The sequence below is a fragment of the Rattus rattus genome, chromosome 1 (assembly GCF_011064425.1).
Source record: "Rattus rattus isolate New Zealand chromosome 1, Rrattus_CSIRO_v1, whole genome shotgun sequence".
NCBI lineage: Eukaryota > Metazoa > Chordata > Mammalia > Rodentia > Muridae > Rattus > Rattus rattus.
Genome location: NC_046154.1, coordinates 553833 through 580951, shown reverse-complemented (window position 1 = coordinate 580951; position 27119 = coordinate 553833). Strand labels below are relative to the sequence as shown.

The 27119-nt window shown below is 49.3% G+C and overlaps 1 protein-coding gene across 1 annotated transcript in view; it reads left to right on the top strand.

Moving 5' to 3' along the window:
• Positions 1–26797, top strand: part of Ccdc180 (coiled-coil domain containing 180) — a 66318-nt gene extending 39521 nt beyond the window's left edge. Inside the window, exons 25-40 of the mRNA XM_032886983.1 lie at positions 773–917; positions 1090–1206; positions 5141–5239; positions 6844–6963; positions 8403–8575; positions 8813–8865; positions 8956–9034; positions 10677–10754; positions 17733–17799; positions 18453–18594; positions 20972–21132; positions 21574–21711; positions 22721–22832; positions 24967–25072; positions 25784–25919; positions 26618–26797. Coding sequence (XP_032742874.1) covers positions 773–917; positions 1090–1206; positions 5141–5239; positions 6844–6963; positions 8403–8575; positions 8813–8865; positions 8956–9034; positions 10677–10754; positions 17733–17799; positions 18453–18594; positions 20972–21132; positions 21574–21711; positions 22721–22832; positions 24967–25072; positions 25784–25919; positions 26618–26773 — 1882 coding nt within the window. The 3' untranslated portion in view covers positions 26774–26797. The remainder of the gene's footprint in view (positions 1–772; positions 918–1089; positions 1207–5140; positions 5240–6843; positions 6964–8402; positions 8576–8812; positions 8866–8955; positions 9035–10676; positions 10755–17732; positions 17800–18452; positions 18595–20971; positions 21133–21573; positions 21712–22720; positions 22833–24966; positions 25073–25783; positions 25920–26617) is intronic.
• The last annotated feature ends 322 nt before the right edge of the window (positions 26798–27119 follow it).

Genomic DNA, 27119 nt, shown 5'->3' with positions numbered 1-27119 from the left:
ATTGAGAACGTCCACTTTAGGCCTGAACTCACGTGGCATTCCCTCAGAGAGTCCACTTTTGTTTTTACTGGACCACTCTGGGCCACACCTACTCGGGACCAATGAAAGGTTTTGTTTTGTTGTGTCATTCCAGAGAACACATATTAGGCTGGTAAACAGATTCTCAGGGAAGACAGAGCTTTCTTTCCTCTTTGCCCTGGGATCTCAGTATCCTGGAACCTGGTAGGGTTCGTGTTCACTCAATCCCATACTGAAAGTGCCACGCTCCGGCTCCAGTTCCATGATGGCTCTCCCGATGTGCAGTCACAGACGCTCTGAGTCATAGTCTCCAGGTCAAAGCCAGCTTTGGCACCACCCACATCCCAAGGAATCCTCTGGTTTCACTTCATCTAGGGAGGGCAGATATCTCGTCCTTATGTAGACTTTTTTTCGTTCATTTATTTATCCATCTATCCATTCGTTCTCTCATTCGTTCAGTGGTGTTGGGTATTGAACCCAGAGCTTCCTGCATGCTGGACAGGGACGCTACCATGGAGCTGCACGCTGAGGCTCCTTCTCTGGAGTCTGTGCAACATTGTATATTCATTTCAGCCATTCTGTCAGGGCACCCAACCCGATATGCTAGCAACCTGGCAGTCCCACTGCCCCTGCATGTGCACGGCCTGCATTTACCTTACCATCACCCACACTAGGATGTAAAGCCATGGACCTTGGGGTGTGCTGGGCTGTTCAGCTTGACTGGTTGTCTTTGCTTCTCCTCAACCTCCTCCAGATTGTTTTCAGAGGGCGGCAACTTTTCCCCTGAAGAAGTTGAGACGCTCTGCCACCGACTGGAGAAGGAGGCTACCCGGATTGAGTTCGTTGAAAGTTTGATCATGATCCACATGGAAAAAATGGAGACAGAGTACCTGGACCAGGTGGGGTTCCCCGTCCTCCCTCCAAACAGCCTCCCAGATGGCCGGCCAGAGGCCGTCACTTCTGAAGAAAGGGTACACCTGGGTCCCAGCACTAATTAGGCTCCCCCATTCTTCCAAGGTCTAATGTTTCAGATCAACTTTCCCCTAGTTTCCTCCTTACCTTTCCTTACAGGCCAATGATGTCATCAACAAATTCGAGAGTAAATTCCATAACCTATCTTCGGACATTATTTTCATAGAGAAAATCCAGAGGCTGATGACCAATCTTCAAGTGAATATCAAGTGTCAGGTAGGACACGTCCGTCCTCCCATCTAGTGAAAACCTGCACACGGACGGAAACTGTCCAGCAGGGCGGTGGCTGTACCATAGTTCTTACACCTCCGCCTGGAAGACAAACTCAGTGGATGGGTGGGGCTGCTAAGAGTTTGCACAATTTGTCCACGTAAGACCTGAGTGGACGGCTTTCTAGCTCCATTTTAGAGATTAAAGAAATTGAGGCAGGGGCTGGGGAGATAGCTCAGTCCTTAAAGCTCCTGACCTGAGATCAGTCCCTGGAATCCATGCCTAAAAAAGCTGAGTTTGGTTTGCATGCTAATAATTCTAGTGCTGGGGAGTCAGAGACAGGCAGATCCCCGGGGCTTGCTGACGAGTCAGGCTGGCCTTCCTGGCAGGTTCAGGTCAACGAGAGACCCTGTGTGGACAGCACAAACTGAAGCTGATGGGTTATTAAATAACAATGAAAAAAGAGGATATGAAATTGGGGTTGGTAAGGAGGTGGAGAAACTCTGAGAGGAGCCAAAGAGTTGGGGTGAGTATGGTGAGAATACATTGTGTAAAATTCTCAGAGTTAATAAAAATATTTAGAACAAAAGTGCATCCCTCCTGACGATAACATATAATGTTGACTTCTGGCCACTATCTGCATACTCTTGCACACACACACACACACACACACACACACACACACACACTACCATAAGTCAAGCAAATGGAGCCCATGCCCCACTCTCTGTGCATGTCTCCTGGGCCCAAACAGAGGGTGGAGGGAACTGAGGCTAACGAATTCCATGACTTAGGAATGCACAACTCCTAAGTGGCAGAGCCAGACTATGAACCCAGGCCTTTGTGGAACAAGAAATGCTGGACAGAACACCTGTGTCCAAAAGGCAGGTGTGTGTGGCACACAAGGACTAGAGGGGAAGGATGACATAGGCTGAGAAAGCAAAGTGCCCCAAAGCTTGAGACAGAAGTCAGCTGGAGATGAGGAAATACGTGTCCTAGAGAGGTGGTGAAAAGAATTCAGATGCTAGGTGACAATGTGTGTGACGAGAGACAGTGAGGAGCTGAGGTTGGATTAGCTGCAGTCAGCTACAGGGCTTAGGTCAGACGGCAAGGGTCACAGAGGGGTCCCACAGGACTAAGAGCTCAGGTGCATATATGAGGAGAGTGACTAGCTGCTGGCTGCTGGCTGCTGGCTGCTGACTGCACAAAACTGGTGGTGAGTGTGAGGCAGGCTAAGGTCAAGGCTGACAGAATAGGCCTACATGGGGTGTCTGCAGGACAAATCCTGATTCCAGAATCGAGAGGCCATGGGATAGGTGGGACTTGGGATACACGAGACATGAAGAGCCTGGACTGACCACCTAGTGACCTAGGGGTTTAAGTACAAACTTTCCCAGCCCAGTTGTACATAACTAAAGAGCTTAAGATGCTGGGCACTCATGGCATGGAGGATCGAGCTACAAGAGAGGCTCCGAGTTCATCATCCCACACCAACGACGGTTAACAGCTCAGACACTCATGGGCATATACAACATGAAGCAGTCCTTGTTAATAATTACTACAGAAAAGTAAGACATTGAGAAAAAGTAAGACATCGAGAAAAAGTAAGAGGAACTCCTGAAAGTGGGAGGGGTTTCTATGAAATGGAGAGATACTGTATTTCTGTTGTCTAGGAGGGTTTTATAGAGCAATGTCAGGAACTGGAAAGAGGTAGGGGTAGTCTATTGCAACTGGATAATCACCTGGGCTATCATAAGTCGAGCAAATGGAGCCCACGCCCACTCTCTGCACGTCTCCTGGGCCCAACCAGAGTGATAATCACACACTGTTCATGGGCTCTTAGGGGTGGTCGAAGCCTCCTCCTCTGCCCATCTCTGACTGGCTTTGTTCACTAATGATTTCGTCAGCTAGCTGCTGGCCCTTAACTGGCATTGCTACCTCAGACCTTGAAGGTGCCTTGTTGTCTATTGTACCGAGCTCTCTCTGTCGTCACACTTACATGACCAGAGCATCACTCTATCATGACAGAGCTGACTCTACCACAGCCACCAAGGGGTAGCTGCATCTTTCTGAGTCCCTTGTCTATTGGGTGAGTGAGTGATCTTCCAGTGGAGGGTTCCCGTTAGAAGCCATTATGCTTTAGTCCGCCACAATGAGCTTTGTGTAGCAGGAAAGATTGAAGGACCCCATTGACTTACCTGTTCCCTAAGGACATCACAGGGGCCAGGCAGTCAGCACTCAGTGGCCCAGAGCCCTGTTCCTCTTCTTATCTTCCCCCTTGGTTGTCTCACACACATCCATAAACCTTCTTACTCACCTTCCTCCAGGCTACGGGTTCAGCCACTGAAGCCCTTCATCTGCCTTTTAACCCCAGCCCCTCTCTGTTCTCACTGCAACCTTCGTGACTTGTGACTTGCAGCTTCTGTCATGGGTTCCTGTCGCTTACCGCAGGGAGAGCTAACTCCTACCTCTCTAGACCAGCACACATTCAAGGAGCAGAGTGTAAGGACCTTCTGGGCTGGGTTCAGCCGAGCTGAGGAGGACCTGTCTGTCTCCTGGGAGGGATTCACTGAGGTCTCAAGCTCACAGCCAGCTGTTCCTGTACCCATCCGTGAACTGGGAACCATACGAGCAACTCAAAAGTCGTGGGGCCAGCCACTGGGCTAATGTGTGCTACATTTGACATGGGCCCTGATGCAGAGTGAATGAGGGGAGATGATCGGGTACTTTTAACACCTCCAGTGGAAGCTTCAGCCACCCCAGAAGAGTAGGAGAGATGCAGTTGTAGGGAGCAGAGCCCAGAGCCCTGAGCCCAGAGCCCATGGTGACCCTGCCCCTGTTTAAGGAACATGTTTCTCCTGCCAGCAAAGACTCCTCCGATCTGCTCGATGCCTGCAGGGCTTGAATCCACACTAACAAATGTCTTCAGCAGAACACATTTGCACTGGGGACAGTGTTGTTGGTGACACAGAAAAAGGCAAGCAGCAGTCTGTGACTCTATGGCACAGTCATCTTTCCTAGCAAGCACTTTCTTTACCAGCGGGGCCATCTTGCCACGCCTCCAGACTCACCAGTTCTGTTTAAGATGCCGACTTGCGATTGATGCTCCAGTGAGAATTTCAAGCTGGCTTTTATGGCTCATGTGCCTTGATAAACGGTTCATTCTTCATTTCGTGTGTGGGAGTGTTCGTGTGATGCACGTATGTGATTGCATGTGCACGCGTGCATAGAGGCCAGAGTGCATTTGGTGTCCTCCTCTGTCGCTTTCCAACTTACAGCCCTGAGCTGGGGTCCATCACCGAGCCAGCTCACTGTTTTGCTGGCCACAAGCTCTCTGGAGACAGCTCCCAGTCTGAGGTTATAAGCAGAGTGTCTATGCCCAGCTAGCTGTCTGTGTGAGTGCAGAGGATTAGAACTCACTTCCTTTAGCCAGCAGGGCGAGTACTCTTCCCACTGAGCCATCTCTCCAGGCCCTTGTATCATCCTTAAAGGTTCTTCATAAGTTCCCTTTGGGAAACCTCCCTGTCACGGCTGGGCTATCAGCTCTCTTTTGGGAGTCCTCTTTTATCACTGTCCTATCCAGGACTTAGAGAAACACCCGTGTCAGGGATGCTACCTGTGACCTCGGGTATCTTAAAGCATGGAACTCTGTGTCAGAGTGTGGGCGTCCCAACGCTCTGTATGCCTTCTGATGGGCTTTACTGCCTTAACCGCACTCTGTGGCGCCAGTTCCATTTAAACCATACTATTTGACACCGACCTTTTAAACTTGTGTTGGTCTGCTTTCCGATCAGGCTGCATACTCCTACTCCTCTCTCATTGTTTTGTTTTTCTTTTTTTTCTCCCAGTGTTTAGTCAATTTCTCATGCATCCTGATGACAATTTTCCTGTTTTCAATACATATTATAAAATTGGAATCTCAAAACCCCTGGTTTTCTAGGTGGCAAAGTCCAACTCCCAGGCGGAAGGGTTAAATTCTTCTCTGGAACAGCTTCAGCAGAAGATACAAACGTGTCAGGACCACCGGGGAGACAAGGACGTGAGTGGGTCCCCAATCAAGAGTGGCAGGGGTGGTGTCAGACACGCATCTGATTTCCCCAGCACAGAGATGGCGGATGTCTCTGAACCTCACTGGTTAACTTTTATGCTACTCAATGGAAGGCAGAAATTAAAAACAAACAAACAAACAAACAAAAAACCAACCACAACAACAAACCAACTGCCATCCATCACAAAGCAGCTAATCTCCCCTCCCCCACCTCAGGCAACTATACAGAGGTCAGAGAAGATGGGGGCCTGAGACTGGATTTGGGAACCCTATGTCCCCCTGCGGTTTCACAAGGCCTCCTTCCTGTCTGGTCTAAGAACTGAGCCCCAGATGAATGAGAAAAGTAGGGGCTCTGAGCTCTTTTTTATCACAGCCCAGAAACAGATTTTTTTTTTTTAATTTCTAATCTGTGAAATGTCAGAATTGCTGCAGAGTTCCACAGGACCATGTCCCTGAGTGTCTCTGTCTCCCCATTCGGCAGAGTCTCTGGGTGGGTCTGTATTTGCTCTTCAGCCTCAAGTGCCTGTCTCTGCTCCAATCTACATATGCCCTAGTCTCAAGGTAGTCCCTGAGCAGCTCGCCTAAATGACTCCAGAACTGGTACCTGACCTGCAAGACCATGACAAGCGCTCCCTGCTCCCTTTCGCTCCAGGCCAGCAGCTCAGGGCTCTGTCTCCATTGATGAGAGCACCAAGAGGACCGTTATTTTATCTTCATTTGCAATTTTTTTGTACAGTATGACACACAGGTTTTGAGAAAAATTCCCACAGAGCGTCATGTGCAGATTAAATGTCCCTCTGGGGACAGAGATGCTCTGGGTCACATTGTGTGCCTTCACATAGACTCCTACAAACCATTGAGCTGTCACTCAGAAGAACAGATATGCAGACAAAAGGTTTCTATGTCTTATCCATCACTTCCCTGTCTCCCCTTTCCTGGACTCAAGGGACAAACTAACTGTCCTGCCAGGACCTTCAATAGGCTCTTTAGGCAAGCCCTAACTGTCTGAATAGCAACATTTTAGACTCCTTCCAAGCCCTACCAGTTTTTTTGTGTTGGGCGGATGTCAGGAGACTCACCCAGAAGCCTTGTTTGCAGTCTGCAGAGCAATGAGTAGGAGACCATGATAATAACGTCTTGGATACTCCAGGCGGCTGAGGGTGTGTACCTGAGGGTGTTCCTGAGGGGAATTCCTGTGAGACAGAGACAGGTTGTCAGCCATCCTGCACAGCTCTCCACACCCTTGCCAACTGGATCAAAGACATCCTGAACACAGACTTTTGAAGCTAGTGGAAATACAGAGGAACGTTCCGTATCCCCGTCTTATAGAGGAGGAAACGGGGCCAAACAGAATAGCCTATAGCTGAACCTATAAGACCAGGAACAGAACTCCCCATCCATGAAGGATCTGCCACCTCAGGACATCTGACCAAAAGAGACAGCCTGTGCCAGCCCCCACCCCCACCTCCTGGACCATTTTCTATAAGAGGGAGCTTGAAGAACCAAGAGTTGTCCTTCATGAGTAACTGCTTATCCCTGCACTTGTGGTGATTTTGCCTGGTCCCTGAGACTTCCTCCCTCTGTGCTCCCATTAGAACGTGACCACAGATGATCTCCTTGCCTTTGTCCGATCCTGGAAAGAAAAACTGAGCCAGAGGATTAAGTATCTCAACTGCAGCCTGGACATGGTGTCCATCACTCAGGAGGTCTTTACGGTAAGGAAGACAAAGGGATGGGGGAAAGGGTTGACAAAGCTGTACATAGGCTGGGCTCCCAGGAGACCACATGAGTACAGCAAAAGGGAGAGGAGGTTCCCAGGCTTCATCAAACCTGCTGGGGTGATAGGGAAGGATTGTAATCGTGTTGTGGCTTCAGATCTGAGCTGAGGTCCCTGTGGGCCAGCTCCTTGCACTTGTCTTTTAGGGAGTTCCTCATGTCCTTGGCATGATTCCCTCTACCAAGGCTGTCAAGTCACCAGCGCACGTGGTCTCAGTCAAGCCTGCCCACCTCAGCCTCTGCCTTCCCATCTGCCATGAGCAGTCCCGTCCGCCATCGCCACAGGACCCTGGGTGTCTTTCCCTCCATTTACTATGTCTTTTCCCATGCTTGACGCCCATTCCCCAAACGACAGAAAAGGCCCAAATAACTTTGTCATTCTCCTGCCTCAGTGTTAAATCCAAACCCTTTGACGAGTCACATAAGCAGCCTGTGGTCTTTCATCAATATCTCTTCATTCTCTTTCTGGCCATGGAGTATCCCCATGAGTCCACAGACCGTGAGCTAAGGTCTCTGATTATTGGGCTCTCTGCTGGGGCAGAGGCTGCATGGCCCACCCCTTTCCCCATGCCCACATCAGGCTTTGCTCGTAAGGATCTGTCACTCCCAGGGAACTCAAGAACCAACTGCTTTATGAGTAGGCTAGCCTTGGGCTCAGCTCTCACTATCACATTTCGGCTCCTCTTCTTTCCATGGGGAGGCATTCCCTCATGTGTAGCCAGGTAAGCTCCCAGCCACTTCTTCCACTGCCTATGGCAATATAGAGGCCCCAGGGATCCAGACCATGCTCTTCCCAAGGACTGACTGGAGATGAGACAGAAGAAATGATGCAGCAGTCAGATTAACCACTCTTGGACATCATTTCTACCCTTTCCCACAGGCAGTTGGTCACTTGCAGCCTTGTCTCCACATATTCCCTTATCCCATGTGGTCAAGACACCAACCAGTTGGACACATCTGTGGCTGACTCTTGTAGGTCGTACTTCATGCTCACAGGAGATGGGAACTTTTCCTTCACAGGACTGGTCCTATTTCTGACCGTGCATGTGCATATGCGTGTGCATTGAATATCTGCCTTTCTTACCTAGACTGCAAGCTTCAAGAGATCAGAGACCCTAGGCAGCCTCTGTACCCATGTCCCCAGGCCTCAGACAGAGCCTTATACAGAGCAGGCACTAGGAAACCCCTTTCTAAAGGCGAGAGTGCATGACTTGAATGACCAATTGATGTCCTGAGAGAAGTCGGAGCACGCCCACTTCATAGAGAAAATAAACCCTACCACAAAGTCAGGCATCTTTCATCCAGTCGTCACTTGGACAAGATGGCAGCGGTCCTTCCAACGTGATCCCCCTAATCAGCTTTTCCCTCTGGACTGCAGGACAACATCCTGACTGATGCTGAGATGGAGAGCGAGATCCAAGTGTGTTCAGAGATCCTCGAGGAGGAAGGCAAGGTGGGCCTTGTCACCCCCGAGTCCTTCGCCCAGCCAACCCGCATGGGGAGGCCCATGATTGAAGACCCTGCTGTAGACGTGATCAGAAGGATCCTTCAGTGAGTGCCTACACTGTGGCCCTGAACCAGCAGGAGCTGGCTCTGGGGCTTCATTCACTGTGACCTCAGGCCAGTGGCTTCCCTTCTTAGAACCTTATGCTGCTCACCCAAACTGTTGAGCTCCTGGTGAGACTTACACGAATGGTATTGGGACCAAGTTTGTTACCCGGGGCTTGGCCTGGGCTCTTGTTGGCATGGTCGCCATGGAAAATTTCACTTCCTTTCCTCTGGTTTCAGAATTTCTCAGGCAAAATCGACATGCCCCTGTGATAAGGAACGCTCCCAAACAGGTAGAAACACAGGCCCGTGGGGAAGGCGGTGGCAGGGAAGTTGGTGGCAGTTGTGACCTGTCATCGTCCTTCTCTGTTCTTGACCCAAAGTCTTGAAGAGACATCGGTACCGGGGAGAAAAGGCTTTAAAGAAGGCCTTGGCCAGCTCCAGTGTTACCTCAGCAGGCAGGTAAGGATTCAAGGTCACTCTAAATTCGCCCTCTCAAGATCCACCCGAGACCCACCCTGGGCCCACTTGTCTTCAGACAGAGGTCAGATGGCCTGTCCTTTGCTCAGACTCCTGAACTCGCACTCATGCTCAGGAACCATGTGGGATGGAGGTGGGATGGGAACTACTAACAGCGGCTTTATTCGGGCTTGAGTTCATCCGCAGGGACAGATCACAGCCCCTATACGTCGGTACCTGGAGAAGTCTCTGGGTGGCTGTTACTGGGATGGCAGGTAGACCCCTACCCTGCAGTCTCCCAGCAGGCTGGACAGCTTTAGAAAGGGAGACGGACCGAGCACAGGAGTAGGCGGGTTTCCTAAAGCAACTTCACAGACACAGGAACCAGGACAGGATGTCCCACTCCATGGTCACCTGCTAAACTCCGGAGCGGTCCTCAAACATGAGTGTCTCTGGCCACTAGCTCTAACGGGCATATTTTAGGGAAAGCAAACAGCGGAAGTCAAAGGCCTGAGCCAACTTTGGCTCTTTGCTAAGCCCTGGAGAACAAAGCTGAATTCCTGGCTGGGAGAAATGAAAGGAGAACCCCATTTTGCTTTAACCAGTACAAGGTCTCTTGAACCCTAAGAGGAAGAAGAGTGGCCAAATCAAAGGCACAAAGGCCATTGGTTCATAGCTGTGTGTGACAGCAGGGAGTAAGCTGCTTTTGGGTACTTTGGGCAGACTGGAGGATGCGTAGGGAGTAGGAAGGCTCTGGTGGAACTCAGGGAAGGCCCTGCATGTTCTCAATCAGGGCCTATGGTACCACAAGCTGCAAGCCGGCCTATGAAAGCAGGGCATCATCATTCATGATCTAAATCTGAAGTGTCAACAAAAATGAGGCAAGCTGTCCAACATTCAGTAACCAAGCTCTGGCCATTTGGAGCCCATCTTTTTATTCCTGGACCATCAGGAGACTACAGTCTGGCTGCCTGCATGTCCAGGCCAGCAGCAGGCTGGCTTCAGGCTGTTTGTCTGAGGCAGGTATCATATGCTCTGGGCACAGCACTCCAGGTTGTTAATCAAGAGTTCTGTTTTGTAACAGGTGGCCCAGTCAGCTCTTCTTTATAAGTCTACTCTCTCAGAGGGTCACCACAGAGCAATAGCTAGCCATGTCACTATGACAATCTAATGCTGTCAGATAAAAGAGGGACCCAAGCTCAATCTAATTGCAGGTCAGTGCTTAACTATTTGGACTAACCAAAAAGATATAAATATGGATATAAATATGTCCTGATATTTCCCGGATATACACATACACATACACATACACATACACATACACATACACATACACATACACACAGATCTTGTGTATATGAATTCACATCTACCTAGACATATCATATGCTTATCTACTGATTATGATGGCTTTCTTTTAGTCTTCAAACAGAAACAGGAGGCTGCAAACTTCTGGGCCTGACTGCCCCTACCTCTTGCCCTCCACCTAACCTTGGCTGTGACTTAGCAATAAACCCGAAGTTCCGGTTATTTTCAGAGGAGTTGAAGACGGGGAAAGCATCCCGAAGGCATCCCAGGCAGGGATCAATGGGTACAGAACCCCCACCACATTGTACACAAGTACTGACCTTCTTCTGTCCCACAGCATGACACGGCATTCCAAGTACATCAGAATCGACAGAAAGTTCCAGGTGCTCGGGGAAAGGCCTTCTTCTCAGGTTGAGTAAGTAGTGGCGCATTGTTCCCCTCTGTGGCACCCTTTCCCACTGTGGGACCATTTCCCTCTCTGGTGTAGTGGTGAGCTTTTAGTTACACCGCTTTACGCTCCTGGTGGGCCACACTTCTAGCCACCTACAAAGGGAATCTTTAGATCCATGAATGAAACACACACACACACACACACACACACACACACACACACACACACACACACACGCCTATTTTCAATATGCTGTCTCCATGGCTACGCACTTCTAATCCTCTGCCTACCACTCTAGGCCCAACTGGGGAAGTAGCCAGTGGCCATTTACCCAAAAATCTCACATGGCTGGTTGACTTTATCACTTGCAGCTCCTACATCTATCCACGTCCCGCCACTTCTCCTTCTCCTCCCCGCTGTGTCCTAGCCCAGTGTTTGGACGTGTGGATTCCTGACTGAATCAAAGCATGACAACTACTCTCCAACACTGTAGAACCCTTTCCCTCTGAGAACTCTGTCTGTCTGTGGAACCTTTCCCTCTGTGAAATCCTTTTCTTCTATGAGCTCCCTTTCTCTCTGTGAGAAGCCTTCCCGTCTCTGACGGCGGTGGAGAAGTAGGAAAGATAAGCTTACACACCAGGGTCAGTCTGTCTTAGCCTAATCCGTGTGCTTGTTGAGAGACATTTTCACCAAAATGTTCACATTTTCCAAGCTCAGCGTGTTATTGTTCCAGGACCCTTGTGAGGTTTGAGGGCTTTGCTTGTTTATCTTGTTGTCTGGTTTGGTTTTACACATCACCACCTCTACTGCCTTCCTCTTTTATTCTATCAATACTTTAGTGACTAAAGCAAAAGCCAGTTTTCTTCGTAGCGCGTCTTCTCAAGCAAATAAGCAGAGTCTCAGGTTGAAGAAGTCAGAGGCCCTCAGAGAACACCAAGCTCTAGAGTGGAGCCCACTCTCTCTGAGGGATCTTTAAAAACAGCTTCTTGTTGGCCTTTGACCCCAGAAGAGTCTTGTGAGGAATGAGGTCTAACCAGGTGACTTAGGAGAGACCTCGGGTTGGCAGTTTGATGTGCTCCCATCCTATGCATGGGACGTAGTGTCGCCGCAACCCTGACTCTGTTCGAGCTAGCTCTATGTCATTTGAATCCCCACCAGGGGTCAAGATACGGAGCCATTCCATGCCCTACAAACCTCTCCTTTTACCATTCCCTTCCTTCAGCACCCCAACACACGGCAATCAGGAATTTGCTTGATTTTTTTTTCCCCTTGTAACTCTGTCAGTTGGACTTGTAGCATTTGACTTCCTTGGTGACGGCACACTGCCCCTGGTCCTGTCTTAATCTTGCTTTGCTACTATAACGGAATATCTAAGGCTACACAATATGAACATCAGAGATTTGTTTCTTACAGTTGGGAAGATCGTGAAGTTCCGGGGCAGAATTACCAGCATCAAGCCAGGGATATAGTGGTTCTTGCCTATAATCCTAGAGCCCAGGAATTAACACATAAAAATCACAGGTTTGGGCTAGCCTAGGCTATATAGCAAGACCCTGTCTCTAAAAAAAAAAGGGAAGGACACCTTATTCCACTTGGGAATTAGAGGAACATAGGAGGGCCGAGAAAGAGGGAGAAGAAAGAAGGAACTGAACGTGTCTTTTTACCAGGACCCTATTCTTATAACTAACCCACACTCTCTGAGAGTGGAGCCTCTGGGACCTCAATGCTTCTCAGCTACATGGCCCTGGGGACTGGGTTTCCAACACACACACACACACACACACACACACACACACACACACACACACACACACACACTTCATTTGTTTCTATTTTCTGGGACCTCAATGCTTCTCAGCTACATGACCCTGGGGACTGGGTTTCCAACACACACACACACACACACACACACACACACACACACACACACACACACTTCATTTGTTTCTATTTTATGTGTGTGTGTGCCTGGATGTACGTCTGCACTATGTGCATGCAGATGCCTGTCCATGCCAGAAGAGGGCGTCAGATCCCTGCAACAGGTGGTTGTGAGCCACCATGCAGGTACGGTGAACCAAACCCGGTCCTCTGGAAGAGCAAGTGCTCTTAACTACTAACGTCCATCTCCTCACCCACAGCCGGACATCCTTATGCCTGACTTAATGGCGTAATTTTCTTTTTCATCACTTGGTGGCTACTAGGATTTTCACCTATGTTTTTCCTTTAAATTTTAATAAGATTGTCCTTGAGTTTAAAAAAATTACATCAAAAAATACAAACAGTGTTAGAAATAGACAGACAAGGCAAATGTTCGGCTTCACTGGGGCCCCAAGAAATAGCAGGAGACAAGTTCAATCTGTGTTTCACCTGCGTCTGACCAACCAACCCAGGACTGCAAGGAAGCAGCCAGCTTAGAGAGGGAAAGCAGATATCCCACACTCGGGGTGGGGTCAGCAACCACCATCCTTCCAGAAATTCCGGAACGCCATCAACAGAGGCTAGGAGAGCCATCAAGGCAAGCCACACTGCAAGCCTGCAGACCTTTCTCCCAAAGAATTCATCCTTCCCCACAAAGGAAAAACTCCCTGAACAGATACTCCATGCAGCTTGCATTGCACAACTGGTTGTTTAGAGCTGCTATTCTGTAGCAAGAAGGAGGCCTACAGAAGCACTGTTGTGGCCATAACTGAGCACTCTAATGCCCCACTGATATGCTAGGCAGAAGAGGACCCGGAAGAATGCATGTTTGGCCACAAGGACAAATAAATACCTTCAGTGCGTTGAGGCAAAGAGTCACAGGCCTCACTCAGCTGGAGGGGTGGCTCACAGCCTTGGGCCAGATGAGACCACTCAGGGTAAAGCAGCAGTGGATGGATATGCTCTAGAAAGTGGGGAACTCAGACATGTTCCATCGGGCCCGAGGCCACGTGATGCTACAAGGGATCCTGACCGAGCGTGACCTCCATGCCACCCTTTTTAGGGTTCATCCACAAACCTAGGACCAGTCTCTGCCAACCAGGATGAGTGGAATCATCTCTCTGGAAGTTACTCAAGGTTGCCCTTGCCCGTTGTTTGGTTGGTTGGGGTTCTGTTAGACTCCTCTCTACCCATCATCTGACAGACCTCCCTTGAGAGCCCCCTCCCCCCGGGCAAGTAGAATGTTGGGAGGCCTTCAACAGCCTTTGAGAAATGTGAAAGTTACTGAAGGAGGTTGATTGGTGGACCACCCTGTCACTCTCAAGCAGGGACGTCTCCTAGGATAAAATTCTGTTAGACTGGCAAAACGAGCTGCCTAGTGTGCAAAGGAAAAACAAAAACAAAAACAAAAACCAAGCAATACCTTATTTCTGGTTTTGTAGAAATCCTATAAGCCTCGGGCCTCACCCATGCTAAGCAAGCTCTCCGCCATGCTGTTATTCTGTCACAGCCCTGCTTATCTATCCGCTGCTTATTGTGCTGATTAAAAACAGAAACAGAAACCTCTGGAGTTCCAAAACTCAAAGGATTGTAAACCATGGTGCGTCCATATTTAATGATGTTCCACAACCATTTAAGTCCACAGCCCAGTCCAGGGGGCAAGTAAGAGTCTGATAGCGAACAGTGACTTCGTGAAATCCATGCGAAGCTAATCGTGTTTGACTTTAAGTAAAGGTAGCTGGAGGGAACACACTGGAACGTTGGTGTTAATTCCCCCCCTCGTTTCAGTAGAGTTGCGTCTTTTAAAAGTATAATGAGTAACTTTTGAAACGCGAGACCGCTGACCCAGCACATGGGTGCTCGAACCCGTCGATCTGCATGTGGGTAGCAGTGTCTGAGACCCGTCGGAGTCCTCGTGAAATGTTAAGGGTCCCACGCCCCCATGCAGCCCGAAGGCTTTGTTTCCTCATCTCGCTTTTGAGTTGAGCCCATGGAGTGGGAATCTCCACGGTCGGTAGAAATTTGCTTCTAAGTCCCTGGTGTGTGAGCCATGGGCCTGGTGGCCGCTGAAGAGTCATCAGGGGCGGTGCCTGTCTCAGTGCTATGATAAAACACTGTGACTAGAACCAGCTTGGGGAGGAAAGGGTTTATCCACTCACAGTTTCAAACAACAGTTCATCATCAAAAGTCATGAGGAACTTAAAGAGGGCAGGAACCTGGAGGCAGGAACTGATGCAGAGACCATGAAGGGTGCTGTTTACTGGCTTTGCTTTCTCACCGAACCCAGGACTGTCAGCCCAGGGATGGCACCACCCACAATGGGATGGGCCCTCCCCATCAATCACTAAGAAAATGCCCCACCAACTCACGGCTGCCTGAAATGCCAGCCTTGGGAGATCTGACACCCTCTTCTGGCACTGAAGGCATTGTACAAATTGCACAAACCCACCCGCAGACCTACACATAAACACGTAAAATTTAAGTACTAGAAAAAAAAATCGGGGTTGGGGATTTAGCTCAGTGGTAGAGCGCTTGCCTAGCAAGTGGAAGACCCTGGGTTCGGTCCCCAGCTCCAAAAAAAAAGAAAAAAGAAGAAGAAAAAAGAAGAAAAAGAAAAAGAGAAAAAAATCTAACTAAATGTGATAGAAAAAAAAAATGCTTTCCAAACATCTTCTCTGGAAACTTGCAGCTCTACTGTCTTTCTGCCCATTCTCTCTGACAATGAGTGGAACACGGAGTCCATGGGTAAGAGCCCACAAGGCCGAGCACACCGAATGGATGAAAGGTGAGAGAAATAAACTATCTGAGGGGCTGGGAGAGACAGCACAGGCATGCCTGCAGCCACATCGCGCGGGGGCATTTCCTTCGTTGTGGTTCCCAGACAACTTTAGCTTGAGTCAAATTATCACAAAGCCATCCAGTACAGTTCCCCCACAGGATGTCTTACTCACTGGCTTCCTATTTGTAAACTTTTGATTTACTTTTATTGGGAGTACGGGAGAGTGAATGTGAATGTAGGCCACTGTGTGTGTAGGTCAGAGAACAGCTTTCAGGAGTTGGTTCTTTCCTGCCTTAGGCAGGGTCTCTCTTCTTGTTTTTGCTGTGTCCCATGCTAACTCTAGGGTGCTAGCCTCTGCCTTCCACTTCATCACAGGAATGCTGGGACACTTCATCTCTGTGTTTGTTTGTTTGTTTGTTTGTTTTTTAACGTGGGATCGTGGGATCAAACTCAGGTCTCAGGCTTGCTTGGCAATCACTTTTACCCAGGAGCCATCTCTCTAGCTTTGGTTTACTCTTCACAACTTTCTCTCTCTCTCTCTCTCTCTCTCTCTCTCTCTCTCTCTCTCTTTCTCTGTGTGTGTGTGTCTTTCTCTGTTTCCTCTGTCTCTCTTTCTGTCTGTCTATCTGTCTCTCTCTATCTCTCTCTGTGTGTCTCTCTGTGTGTGTATGTCTGTCTCTCTCTCTGTCTCTTCTCGTCTCTCTGTCTGTCTCTCTCTCTCTGTCTCTATGTGTGTGTGTATATGTGTGTCTGTCTGTTTGTCTCTCTCTGTCTCCTCTCTCTCTCTCCTCTCTCTCTCTCTGTGTGTGTGTGTGTGTGTCTTTCTCTGTTTCCTCTGTCTCTCTTTCTGTCTGTCTATCTGTCTCTCTCTATCTCTCTCTGTGTGTCTCTCTGTGTGTGTATGTCTGTCTCTCTCTCTGTCTCTTCTCGTCTCTCTGTCTGTCTCTCTCTCTCTCTGTCTCTCTGTGTGTGTGTATATGTGTGTCTGTCTGTTTGTCTCTCTCTGTCTCCTCTCTCTCTTTCTCTCTGTGTGTGTGTCTCTCTGTCTCTTCTCGTCTCTCTCTCTGTCTCTCTGTCTCCTCTCTCTCTCTCTTTCTGTGTGTGTGTGTGTGTCTGTTTGTCTCTCTCTGTCTTCTCTCTCTCTCTTTCTCTTTCTCTCTCTCAAATTGTTGTTGTTGTTAGGCAAGATTTCAGTAGTTCAAGATGGCCTGGACCCAAGGGTATCCATGGCCGACCTAGAACTCATCTTAGTCTCAGCCCCTGTCTTTACCTCCTGCTGGAGCAGCTCGTTCTTTTCTCAAAGAGTGCAGGGGTCACCATGCACTGAATACTACTCCTGTCTTAGTCAGGGTTTCACTGCTGTGAACAGACACCGTGACCAAGGCAACTCTTACAAAGACAACACTTAGTTGGGGCTGGCTCACAGGTTTAGAAGGTTTAGGTTCAGTCCATTATCAAGGTGGGAACATGGCAGCACCCAGGCAGGTATGGTGCAGGAGGAGCTAAGAGTTCGACATCTTGCTCTGAAGACAAACAGGTGAAGACTGGTTCCCAGGCAGCTACGAGGAAGGCTCAAAGCCCACCTCCACAGTGACACACTTCCTCCAACGAGACCACTCCTAATAGTGCTGTTCTCTGGGCCAAGCATATTCAAACCACCACAGCACCACAGTCTACATCCAGGATTAGAACTCAGGCATCCTAAAATGCTACCGCCAAGTTAATTTGTGCAGATAGGCATTCATAAGTGAGGACTGTGGGCTGCGTGTGGTGGAGAGAGCTCTGTGGAGGAGGCACCAAGGGGAAAAGCATGTTCATGTTCACAGAAGCAAGAAGGCAATGCTTGATTAGCTACTGTGCAAAGCCCCTGGTTAGAGGTCCATTAGCTATTTCTGATTAGTTACGGTAAGGTTTCGTTTTTGTGGCCATCCATTCGTTCTGAGCTCACATAAGAAATTCAGGCACCAGACATAGTCTGTCTTATAACCTCCCAATCAGTGTTTTAAGTACTTAGTACATTTTACAGTCCACTATTAGTCAGACAGTCAAAGCAATCAATCCCCAAACCACGGATCGGGGTGCATCAGAGGAGCTGAATATCCGAATCAGTCAAAGCTAGGATCTGAGGAAGAAAAGGAACAAATGGATTGGGCTGTTCAAAGAGCAGGGTCCTGGGGCAGTATTGCACAGTTCCTATGAATGGCAGGACTAGAACTGAGCACTCAAAATACTTCTGTTGCTTGGTTTTGTCCACCTTGGTGCATCTGGAAGAGGTGACTCACAGATCTGCCTTGTCTGTGTTTCAGGGACTTCAAAGGCATCATCCTGAATCTCCTATGGGAGAGCAACGAGCACCTGTTGGTTGTAGTGGAGGTGAGAGCCTCTGCCCTCAGGCCCTTGCCTACCCTGGAAGCCCCCTCCAGGCCACTCCAGCCCCCTGCCTTATGCAGTCTGTTGAGCAGCTCAGAACCTTGAACCTGTTGTCTGTTTCATTTCTTTGTTATTTTTGTTTTTTTTTAACTTTTCCTCCTAAACACTAAACCTCGTCCATCCGTGTGTCATTTATTCACTTCTTTAAGCCGACAGCAAACATTTCTTAGAGATGGTTTGTGTGCCAGCTAAAGAGTACGCCAAGAGGGACAAACCCAACCTTGTCCCCAAGGGCCCCAGCAGCCCAGATATAGTGGGACACGGGGAGCCAGTTGGGGTTTGGGAGCAGCGTGCACGCTGTGGCTTTGATCAGGCCTCCTGCCAGCCTCCCACAGGCTGGGTTCATCTGTCTTTGTGGTCCACATCCCGTTGCTTTCTAGTGAACACATGGCCTTGTTCCAGTTTGAGATGCTATGGGTCTCTAGGGGTTTGCCATCCACACATTCGAGAATTCAACGTGATCTGTTTGTAGCCAGGCTAGGTGAGCCTGGGATGCAGAGAGGGTCACTGGGACAGAGGGGGAACACATGTAAAGGCTCAGAGGTGTGGATCAGGACAGACCAATGGGGCCGAACATAGTCACCTCTCTCTGGCAGGATTTTTATCGTAAAGAGAAACACCCGGTCACCAGGCCTGAATGCATGTATGAAAACTTCGACCAGTGCGCTGACCACATTGGCAGGAAGATCCTAGACTATCACCACCAGGCAGACGAATACCACAACTCCTGCCTTCTGGGTAAGTGCAATTACGCTGGCAGGCCAGGAGAGGGAGCATTGGAGCAGTTAGGGCAGGGAAACGGGGGCGGGCTTCAGCCAGAGGAACTGCTCTGTAAAAAGCCTCTTGGAATTAAGCAACTGTTAACTTTAATTGGGTTTAAAAAAAAAAGGGGGGGGGTAAATTGTTTTTTTTCAGGAACGTAGTTGGTTTTCCACTCTGTTTCCGTTCACCCATGAAGTGTGCATTCCCTGGCTTTCAGTGCATTTCCAGAGTTGGAAAACTGTTGTCACTATCAATGTTAACCTCCATAACCTATCCTCTCCTAGGTCCAAGCAGAGAACAGCCACTGACTATAATTCCGTGGGAATGGATTCACACAGCTCTTTCTGACTGTCTTCCTTAGTTTTATGAAATGTTTTTGAGGCTATACATGCTGCGGGTTGTACGGTACTTAAAAAAAAATCACAGAATAATATTCCTCGGGGCATATCACTTTATTGATCTCTGTGGTGTGATTTCAGAGGTAGCAGGGGGAAGTATGTCAGGGAAGGGGGCATGAGGAAGTACCCAGACCTGGGGCCAACCCTTAGCCCTGTTATCTCGCAGCTGTGCTACTTCGGCAAGGTGATCGTACCTCTCTGAGCCTCTGTTTTCTTGTCTGTACACCAAGGAAGGCTACCTTGGGGATTAATCACAGGGAATGACAGACCACAGCCCATGATTGCAGAATGAGTGAAATCCAAGCCGTACAGCACATTTCCCAGTGAGCTCAGAGGGACCCCATTCTCTATGGTTGTCCTCAAAGCCAAGGCCCTGAGGCCAGTGTTCTCGGGAAGCCCTGTAGACTGTGCTCCTCTCTCGTTGATGCCTACTCTGCTGGTGGGGACTTCTGCTCTCTTCCTTGTAGCAGCCGCACCCTCCCTATATCCTATTGAGGACATATAAAGTACAGATTTTGGTGTAAAGTACGGTATTGGGGGCATAAAATCAGGTAGTACAGACGCACAAAAGCCAACAATCAAATGAAAATAGAAGCTATGATAGGCAGAGCGGAGACCCTGGCTGCTGCCTGACATCCACGGGACCCAGAACCTCCCCTTTCATAGTCAGGGCATTAGGAATAGGAGGCACAAGCCAAGACCACCCAAAGTGGGATCTCCCACATAAAGCTGGGACCACCCAGGGCTCTGCCTGCAGAGTAAAGCAGTTGAAACTCAAGCCCCTCACTCAGGCCAGTGACGTACAACTCGCCCATCCCCCGCCCCACCACCTAGAAGCCAACGACTCAGCAGAAACCTTGGTACTAATGGACAATGAAAGCAAAAGGCAAAATGCTTCACAGGCATCCAAAGCAGATGCTTAGCCCTGATGTGGTTTCTAAACCCATTCACATTTACTGAAACACAAATTCTGTTTTCTGTGACTCATTCAAAAAGATCAGAGACAGAACCTCCGGCTTCGAGCCACCACCCTCTGACAGTGCCGAGTTTGCTTAATACTGAGACATCCTCTCTAGAGAAACCTGCCTTACCTCAGCCCTCAAGCTCCCACGGATGGAGCCCTCAAAGTTCTCCCTGTGGTTGCAAAGCACTTGGAGTGAGAGGCACAGAAGGAGAGCAGCAAAGATCTCAGACACTGAAGGAACACCAGACACTGCTAGCTGTGCGTGGCAGCACCAGGGAGGCAGGGTTTCAAAGTCAAGGCTAGCCTGGGCTACCCGGTAAGACTGGGGGAAGAACGAGGGGAGGATCTAAAAAGAGGCAGAAGGGGATGGAAGGTGAAGAGCAGGAGAGAGGAAGTGGGAGAGGCCAGAAGTGAAACAGTGGGCACAGATTCAAGATGATGCACTTGAAGTGAGATAAAAGAGGACATTGGGAATACAAGGAGGAAGGTACCACAGAAATGACCTATTTGATATCAAAGAACTTCTAGAAAGGAAACATCAAGAGGTGACGACTTAAAATGATGAAAGGGGTGCTTGCCCAGGTTGCATAGCTGAACATAGACTTGGTGAGGTAGAAGGCACATACAGAGGAACTATCCAGCAAGACAAGGAGACGAAGGCCTGGGGGGTAAAGAGACAGGCATGAAAGAGTAGGTCTCAGCACATGAAGTCTGGAGGTACAGGAGAGGGAGACAAGGTCAAGGCAGTACCTGAAGAGGTCACAGATGGGAACTTGCCCACGATGCGACGCACAACACATTTTAAACACGCTGAGAATCCCTCTGAACTTGTTTAACCATCATTTCCTACCTTGGTCTGGCTGCAGACCTCCTTTGGAAGGACTAGCTCTTATCACACTGGAGACCAATGTTCTCCCTGTGTCAGGGACATGGCTTCAGCAACTCCCATCTCTTCTGTCCGTTCCTGATACCTTCCCCTCGATTCCTGCAGAATTACGTGCCCAGGTGAGGAGGTTTGAGGAGCTGCTGCCCCAGGTGTGTTGGCTGGTGACAGAGAACTACAAGGAACAGCACTGGAGCAAGTTTTGTGCATCCATGAAGGAGGTCCAGGAGCAGTTTGAGCAGCAGCAGAAGCAGCTAGAGAAGGAGAAGGTGACGGTCACGGGGCCAGGAGCGAAGGGAGTTGAAAATGGAGGCAGGTCACGAGCAAGGCTGCTGGGGACAGGGCATACCAGCAAATTGGTAACTAAGCCAATAGAGATCTCTGGGGTCCAAGGCACTCCCTGAACGAACTCTAGGCTGTGTTTGAAATCTTTGATAGGGCCTTGGTCATTGAGATCAATAGTCAGACAATGTCCCTTGGTGCTGTGGGATATGATTGGTGCTGACTTTATTGGGCTAAACACCCAGATTGGGCTGGAACAGGTACTCAGCTCACCTTCTTTCCAACCACTGAGTACCAAGCACACTCCTATCTTCCCACAGTCAGATCACACACAGGACACACCCGTCTACATGCAGGACAGAAGACATCGGTCCTGATTTCAAGTGTTAGTTGAGATCTCTGCTCATGTCTGCCTTGTTTGATTGAAGGAAGAAAATGCTCAGAAGCTCCACCCGAATCTTGGCCACCCCACATACATCAGTCAAATGGAGTCACTACAAATCAGGGAGGAGCTGAGGCAGCAGAAGGTGGACCAGATGATCTACCTGAACCAGGAGAAGATGGAGGTAGGGTCACCATTCAATCTCTGCCACAAGTGCTCAGGGCCATACTGCCCTTCAGAGAGCAGGGCCTGATGGTTAGTACCTGATCGTGGGTTTGTTTGAGACAGGGTCTCTCTCTCTCTAGTCCTGACTGTCCTAGAACTTGTAATGTAGACCAGGCTGGTCTAGAACTCACAGAGTGCCTCCCAAGTGCTAGGGTTAAAGGCAAGGGCCACCACACCTGGCCATACTTTGATTTTTAAGTTATTTACAAAAGCTAATAATTATTTTCCTCAAGAGGCATACCTACTTTTATTTTCTGCTTGATAAATTGTCTGTGTTTGTACCTTGGCCATTTCTGAAGTGCGGGTGTGTGTGCCTGTGTGTTGCACGCGAGTGTGTGTGTGTGTTTTCTTTCTCTCTCTCTTTCTTTCTTTCTTTCTTTTTTTCTTTCTTTCTTTCTTCATCTCTTTCTTTGCATGGGAGCCTCGAGAGAATTTCTGTGAAGAGGGGGTGGCAATCATCCAAGTGTGCTGGGGTCCTGGAAGTACAGTATAACCCAAACCATATGGAAGGCTGATGTCAGTGTAGGGTATTGTTCCTCAGGAACAGTCACCCTGTTTTATGAGACAAGGTCTCTCACTAAATCTGGAACTCACCAAGTAGGCCAGAGAGACTCAGGAACCCCTGTCTCTGTTTCCCCAGTGCCAGGACTTATGACATATACCATCACACGCAGCTCTTTTTGTGAGTATGGGAATTGAACTCAGGTCTTTGTGCTTTGATGGCGAGTACTTAACACAGTGGGACATTTCTCTAACTCCTCCAAATCCTTTCTTAGTCTCAAACCAGACCAGATGTTGGGAGAGATCTCTGGGGTCCAAGGACCAGATGCTAGCTAGCCCCAGTGCAGCTGTTCACATCACATCAGGGTTGCCTCTCTAGTTGGCTCTTCCTGGAGCCATTCTACCCTCCTCCTGCTAGCCTGGTAGCGGCTTGTTTCTGAGGTCCACTTTCACTCTGTTTCTTCCAGGAAACTGCCAAGAAGTATGCCCGCTTCTTCATATCGAATTTGGCCTCCTTCACAGAGAGGTTCCTGATACAGTTGGATGAAGTGATCACCATTGATGACATCCAGGTTCCACGTAAGTGGTACTCCAGCCTTGTGCTGTGGCCCTAGGGGGATCACAAGGTCTAGGGTGGTTGGGGCTTAGGGGTGTCTGCTGTCCCTCAGTCAGGGTGAAAACACTTTCTTCAGTGAGTGGCAGCCTGGCCCCAGAATGATGGACAGTAGCCACACTTGTGGCTTTGAGTATACAACGCAGCAAAGTAAACAGTAGGTTGCAGATGGTTCAATAGACGGATGGCAAAACATCACCACAGAGCTCAAAACATTCAGTTGGGGAAGTCCACTGAGGCACTCATCTGGAGCTACTGATAGATAATCCTGGACAGAGCAGGGGCCCCCTCAACTGAGGCTTCTGTTAGCAAACTTGGGGGTTGCAACCGTTCCTCTAGTAAGATCTGGCCTCCTGTCCTTGATAAGCCACTAAACTAAGTGGAAAGCAGAAAAAGGTAATAGACTCAGAAAAGGGACAGAGAGATCCTGCAAAGCCCCCAGATCCGTCTTCTGGATCCTAAAATGAGGATGAAGTTTAAACAACAGGTCAAGTATGGGCACATCTCCCTACCCACCACTGACTGTCACCGTCTGCTTCAGTCTCGTCCTGTGAGGTGGTCTAAGTTCTCAGGACCGTGCAAAGTCTCTATCCAGGAGACAAGTTCCCCTGTGGCCGAGGCCTTTTCCTTCTCCCAGCAGGAGATTTCTAGAAAATTCCCATTTCTTGGAGTCCATTGTTTCAACAGGCTGAGAGAGAAGACATTGAGAAGACATTGAGAAGCACGGTGTCTCCCTCTAGCCAGTTACAGCACCAAGTACAAAACAGAGCAGCAGATCCAGGCCAGTCAGACGCTTAACAACTTCCAGCCCAACCACCCGGGGAATCTGAAGCCAAGAGCTGGGGTTCCACCCTGAGGCATTTCCCCATGGCTGGGGTCCCTCTGGCTTCCCTATAAGTTAGACCAAACAGTGCTCACCTCTGTTGGAGGTAGTAGGGATTCTAGTTGTTCTCAAGGACATTCTTCTTGGGCCATTTTGATGTTTTCTTTCCTCCACATCACAGAGTTTGGGCAGCCTATTCCCTTGTGGCTTCGGAGGATGCTTTGAGACAAACATGCTTGGGTCTGAAGTGAGGAGCGGGGTGAGCAGGCTGCTTCCAGGGCCAGCTTCTTAGTGAGCTCAAAGAACACATGATGCTTTACTAATTTACCGTACATCACAAGTGGACTGATTGATTTTTACTTATTTTCATCAGAAAAACAATGTTTTGGCTGAACAAGTAAATGCCAGCCGAACCGAAGAGTAAATATCAAAATGAAACCCCGGCAGGGAATGGGTTCATACACTTAGGGTTAGGGCACTGATCCTGAATATACAGACTGAGAATCAGAGGACATAAAGGAAATGGCGGTACTTTTGTGGCCAAAACTAAAATGGGGGTGGGGGGAAGTTCAGTATGGAAAGAAACAAAAAATCTGAAGAGTGTTCCTCCTCACAACCCTTGAGGCAGAGAAAGATCAGCTATCCCTGGGGTGCACAGAACTCTCACAGGTCAGTCTTAAAAGCACACAAAACCCAGACACACGTGATTCCCAAAGGAAGCAGTCCCTGTGGCAATGACGGCACAAGGCACTCAGCCAACCCCCGCCTGCGAGGAAGAACGTGGGCATAGCATGGCTGAGATGGAGCTGCAGGTTAAGAGACCACCAGAGTCCCCCTGCGCCTGAAGAAGCTCTTGAAATATGCATTAGTGCAGGAGACCAATCTGCCTCGACTTCCTGGTGGCTCAGGCCGTAGGCATGTATCCAGCTGGTTTCTTGGTTTCGGTTTGGTAACTACTGGGGCCTGGTGAACATGTCAGGGAGCAGAGGCCCCATACTGGAAAGACAGATGGACAGACCGATAGATGGAGGGTTGGATAGTGGGAGGTGTGCATTGCCAGCTGCTCTCTTGAAGAGTGCTACACTCACTCTCAGAGCCCCGCTCTCCCTACCAGGAAAGCATGCTGCAGTTGGATCCCCCGGCTAAACATCCGATAAGCAGCATTGACCATTCTTTCAGGGTGAGGCCTCTCGTCTCTAAATATGACCACGTGTCAGGTCCCTGCTTCTCAAGCTGTCCGAGAGGTCACAGTCAATAACACACCTCTTTCCTGTCAGGAATGGAGCCCCCAAAGCAGAAAGTATCCATCCTCATACGCAGGAAGCTGGCCATGCTCTCTCTGGAGGAAGAGAGCGAGAAGCCCCTGATTGAACGTGGGAGCAGGTGAGGATCTATGGACGGTGTGAACTGTCCACTGAGTACGGGGCGGGGGTGTAGGGAGGGACTCAGGCCCGGAACTCAGACAGACTTAATAGCCCTGGAAAGTCTCTGATGTCCAGCCCTCAGTGATTTCCGTCTCTGAAATGAGTGAGGCTGTCGAAGAGAAACGCATACTGAACACTCACCCTGCACATACTGAGAATTCCAGGGCTACGGCTCACAGCTCATGTGAGAAGCACCACAGTGGCCTACCAAGAAAAGGAGGTCTGCCCGGACGGGAGGTACATTCTCAAGCTGCTCCCAGCACTGTGAACCACTCCAACTGTCTGTCCAGTTGCCGAAGTGCCTGTGCCCTGGGTCTGTGGGCAGCCACTCTCCCAACCGTATTCTCCACAGAGGCTCCTACAGCATAATAGGAAAAAAACCAAACGGGCCAGGAGTTCATGACTGCTGCCTGCAGGGCAGCTTGATGAGGAAACCAAGGCCCAGAAAAAGGGAAGAAGCTTGGGCGTGGCATTTCCCTTTCCCCTACAGCAGGACCCGTGGCTATACACACTGTTAGGTCATCCAGGACATAGGAAACAGAACATAACCCAACAGGAAAAGCTCAGTGGGACCTTTAACAAAGCCATCTAAATCCACACTAATGACTAAGTTTCAAGCTGTGCGCTGGGTAGCTGACAGAAGATGAAGCCAAGCACTGTTTGTCTGTAGGAAGTGGCCAGGAATCAAGCCTAACGAAATCACCATTCAAAGCAAGATACTGATTCGGAGGACGCCATCAATAACTACTCTTAAGACCACCCTGGGCCACTTGGCCGCAGTAGAAGCCCGAGACGCTGTCTACCTGGTGAGTCAGGATCAGATGGTATATGTCACTCGGAGCAAAGCAACTCTGATTGGCTGCCCTGGGGAGGAGGGGAGGGGCTACTGGGTACCCTCAACACCTGGCCAGTCCATGGAGAAACAGCACATGCCAGCCTCCCCTGGAGCTGCAGGTCTCAACTCTTCTATAGGCTCAAGGAGACATGCCAAGAGCTGTGTCCATCCCCAGGACCAGTTTGGTGGCTAAGCTGTAAACCTCACACTAAACCCAGCTGAGAGATACCTCACCTAGTAGTCATGGAGAAAGGCTTTTGCAGAGGGACAGTAGAGTTGGGCACAAGACAGACAGACGTAGCAATGACCATAGCTGCAGCAGCACACTGGGGTGCGATGGCAGGAAGACCCACAGCCTCCAGGGGCTAAACAATACCTCCTATTCCTGACATGAGGTCCACCACTGCTGAGTGATGTAGAATCTCTTCCATTTCCCTAAGGAGAGCAACAATAGCTAAAGAAACCTGCCTTTCTATAGCACCCCCAAATAGCAGAGCCAGGGTTTGATTCCCACTGACAGACTGGGGACTGACCTGATGAAACTTCAACCAAATGCCACCTGAACTGTCCCCCAGCTCAGACAACAGTGCTTGCTCTGGACGCCAGAGTTCAGAGCTCCCAAGTCTGTGAGGGCAGGAGTCCCCAAACTTTCTGTTTGCTTCCCTTCAGAAATACCTGGCACTGTTTGACAAAGAAATGAAGAGTATCCAGGATCGTTTCAGGACCCTGCTGTTGGAGTCTCGTCGCTGGAAGGAAAGCTGGAAACGCTCCCTTAGCACCATCAAGACCCTGTACTCGACCCGTCCTCCTCTGTACTTCAAATAAAGTCTTTATTTTTCTCCCTGCCCATCTGTCTACAACTTCCCATAGTTTTTTTTTTTTTAAAGATTTAAAGATTTATTTATTTAATGTGAGTGAATATACTGTAGCTGTCTTCAGACCCGCCAGAAGAGGGCATCAGATCCCATTACAGATGGTTGTGAGCCACCATGTGGTTGCTGGGAATTGAACTCAGGACACCTGGAAGTCAGTGCTCTTAACCACTAAGCCATCTTTTCAGCCCCAACTTCCCATAGTTTTATCAGCGATGAGGACACTTGGAGTAAAGAAGACAGATGTGGAAGGGACTTGTGGTTAGGATGGTCAGTTGGTGGGTACCAGGACCCAACCA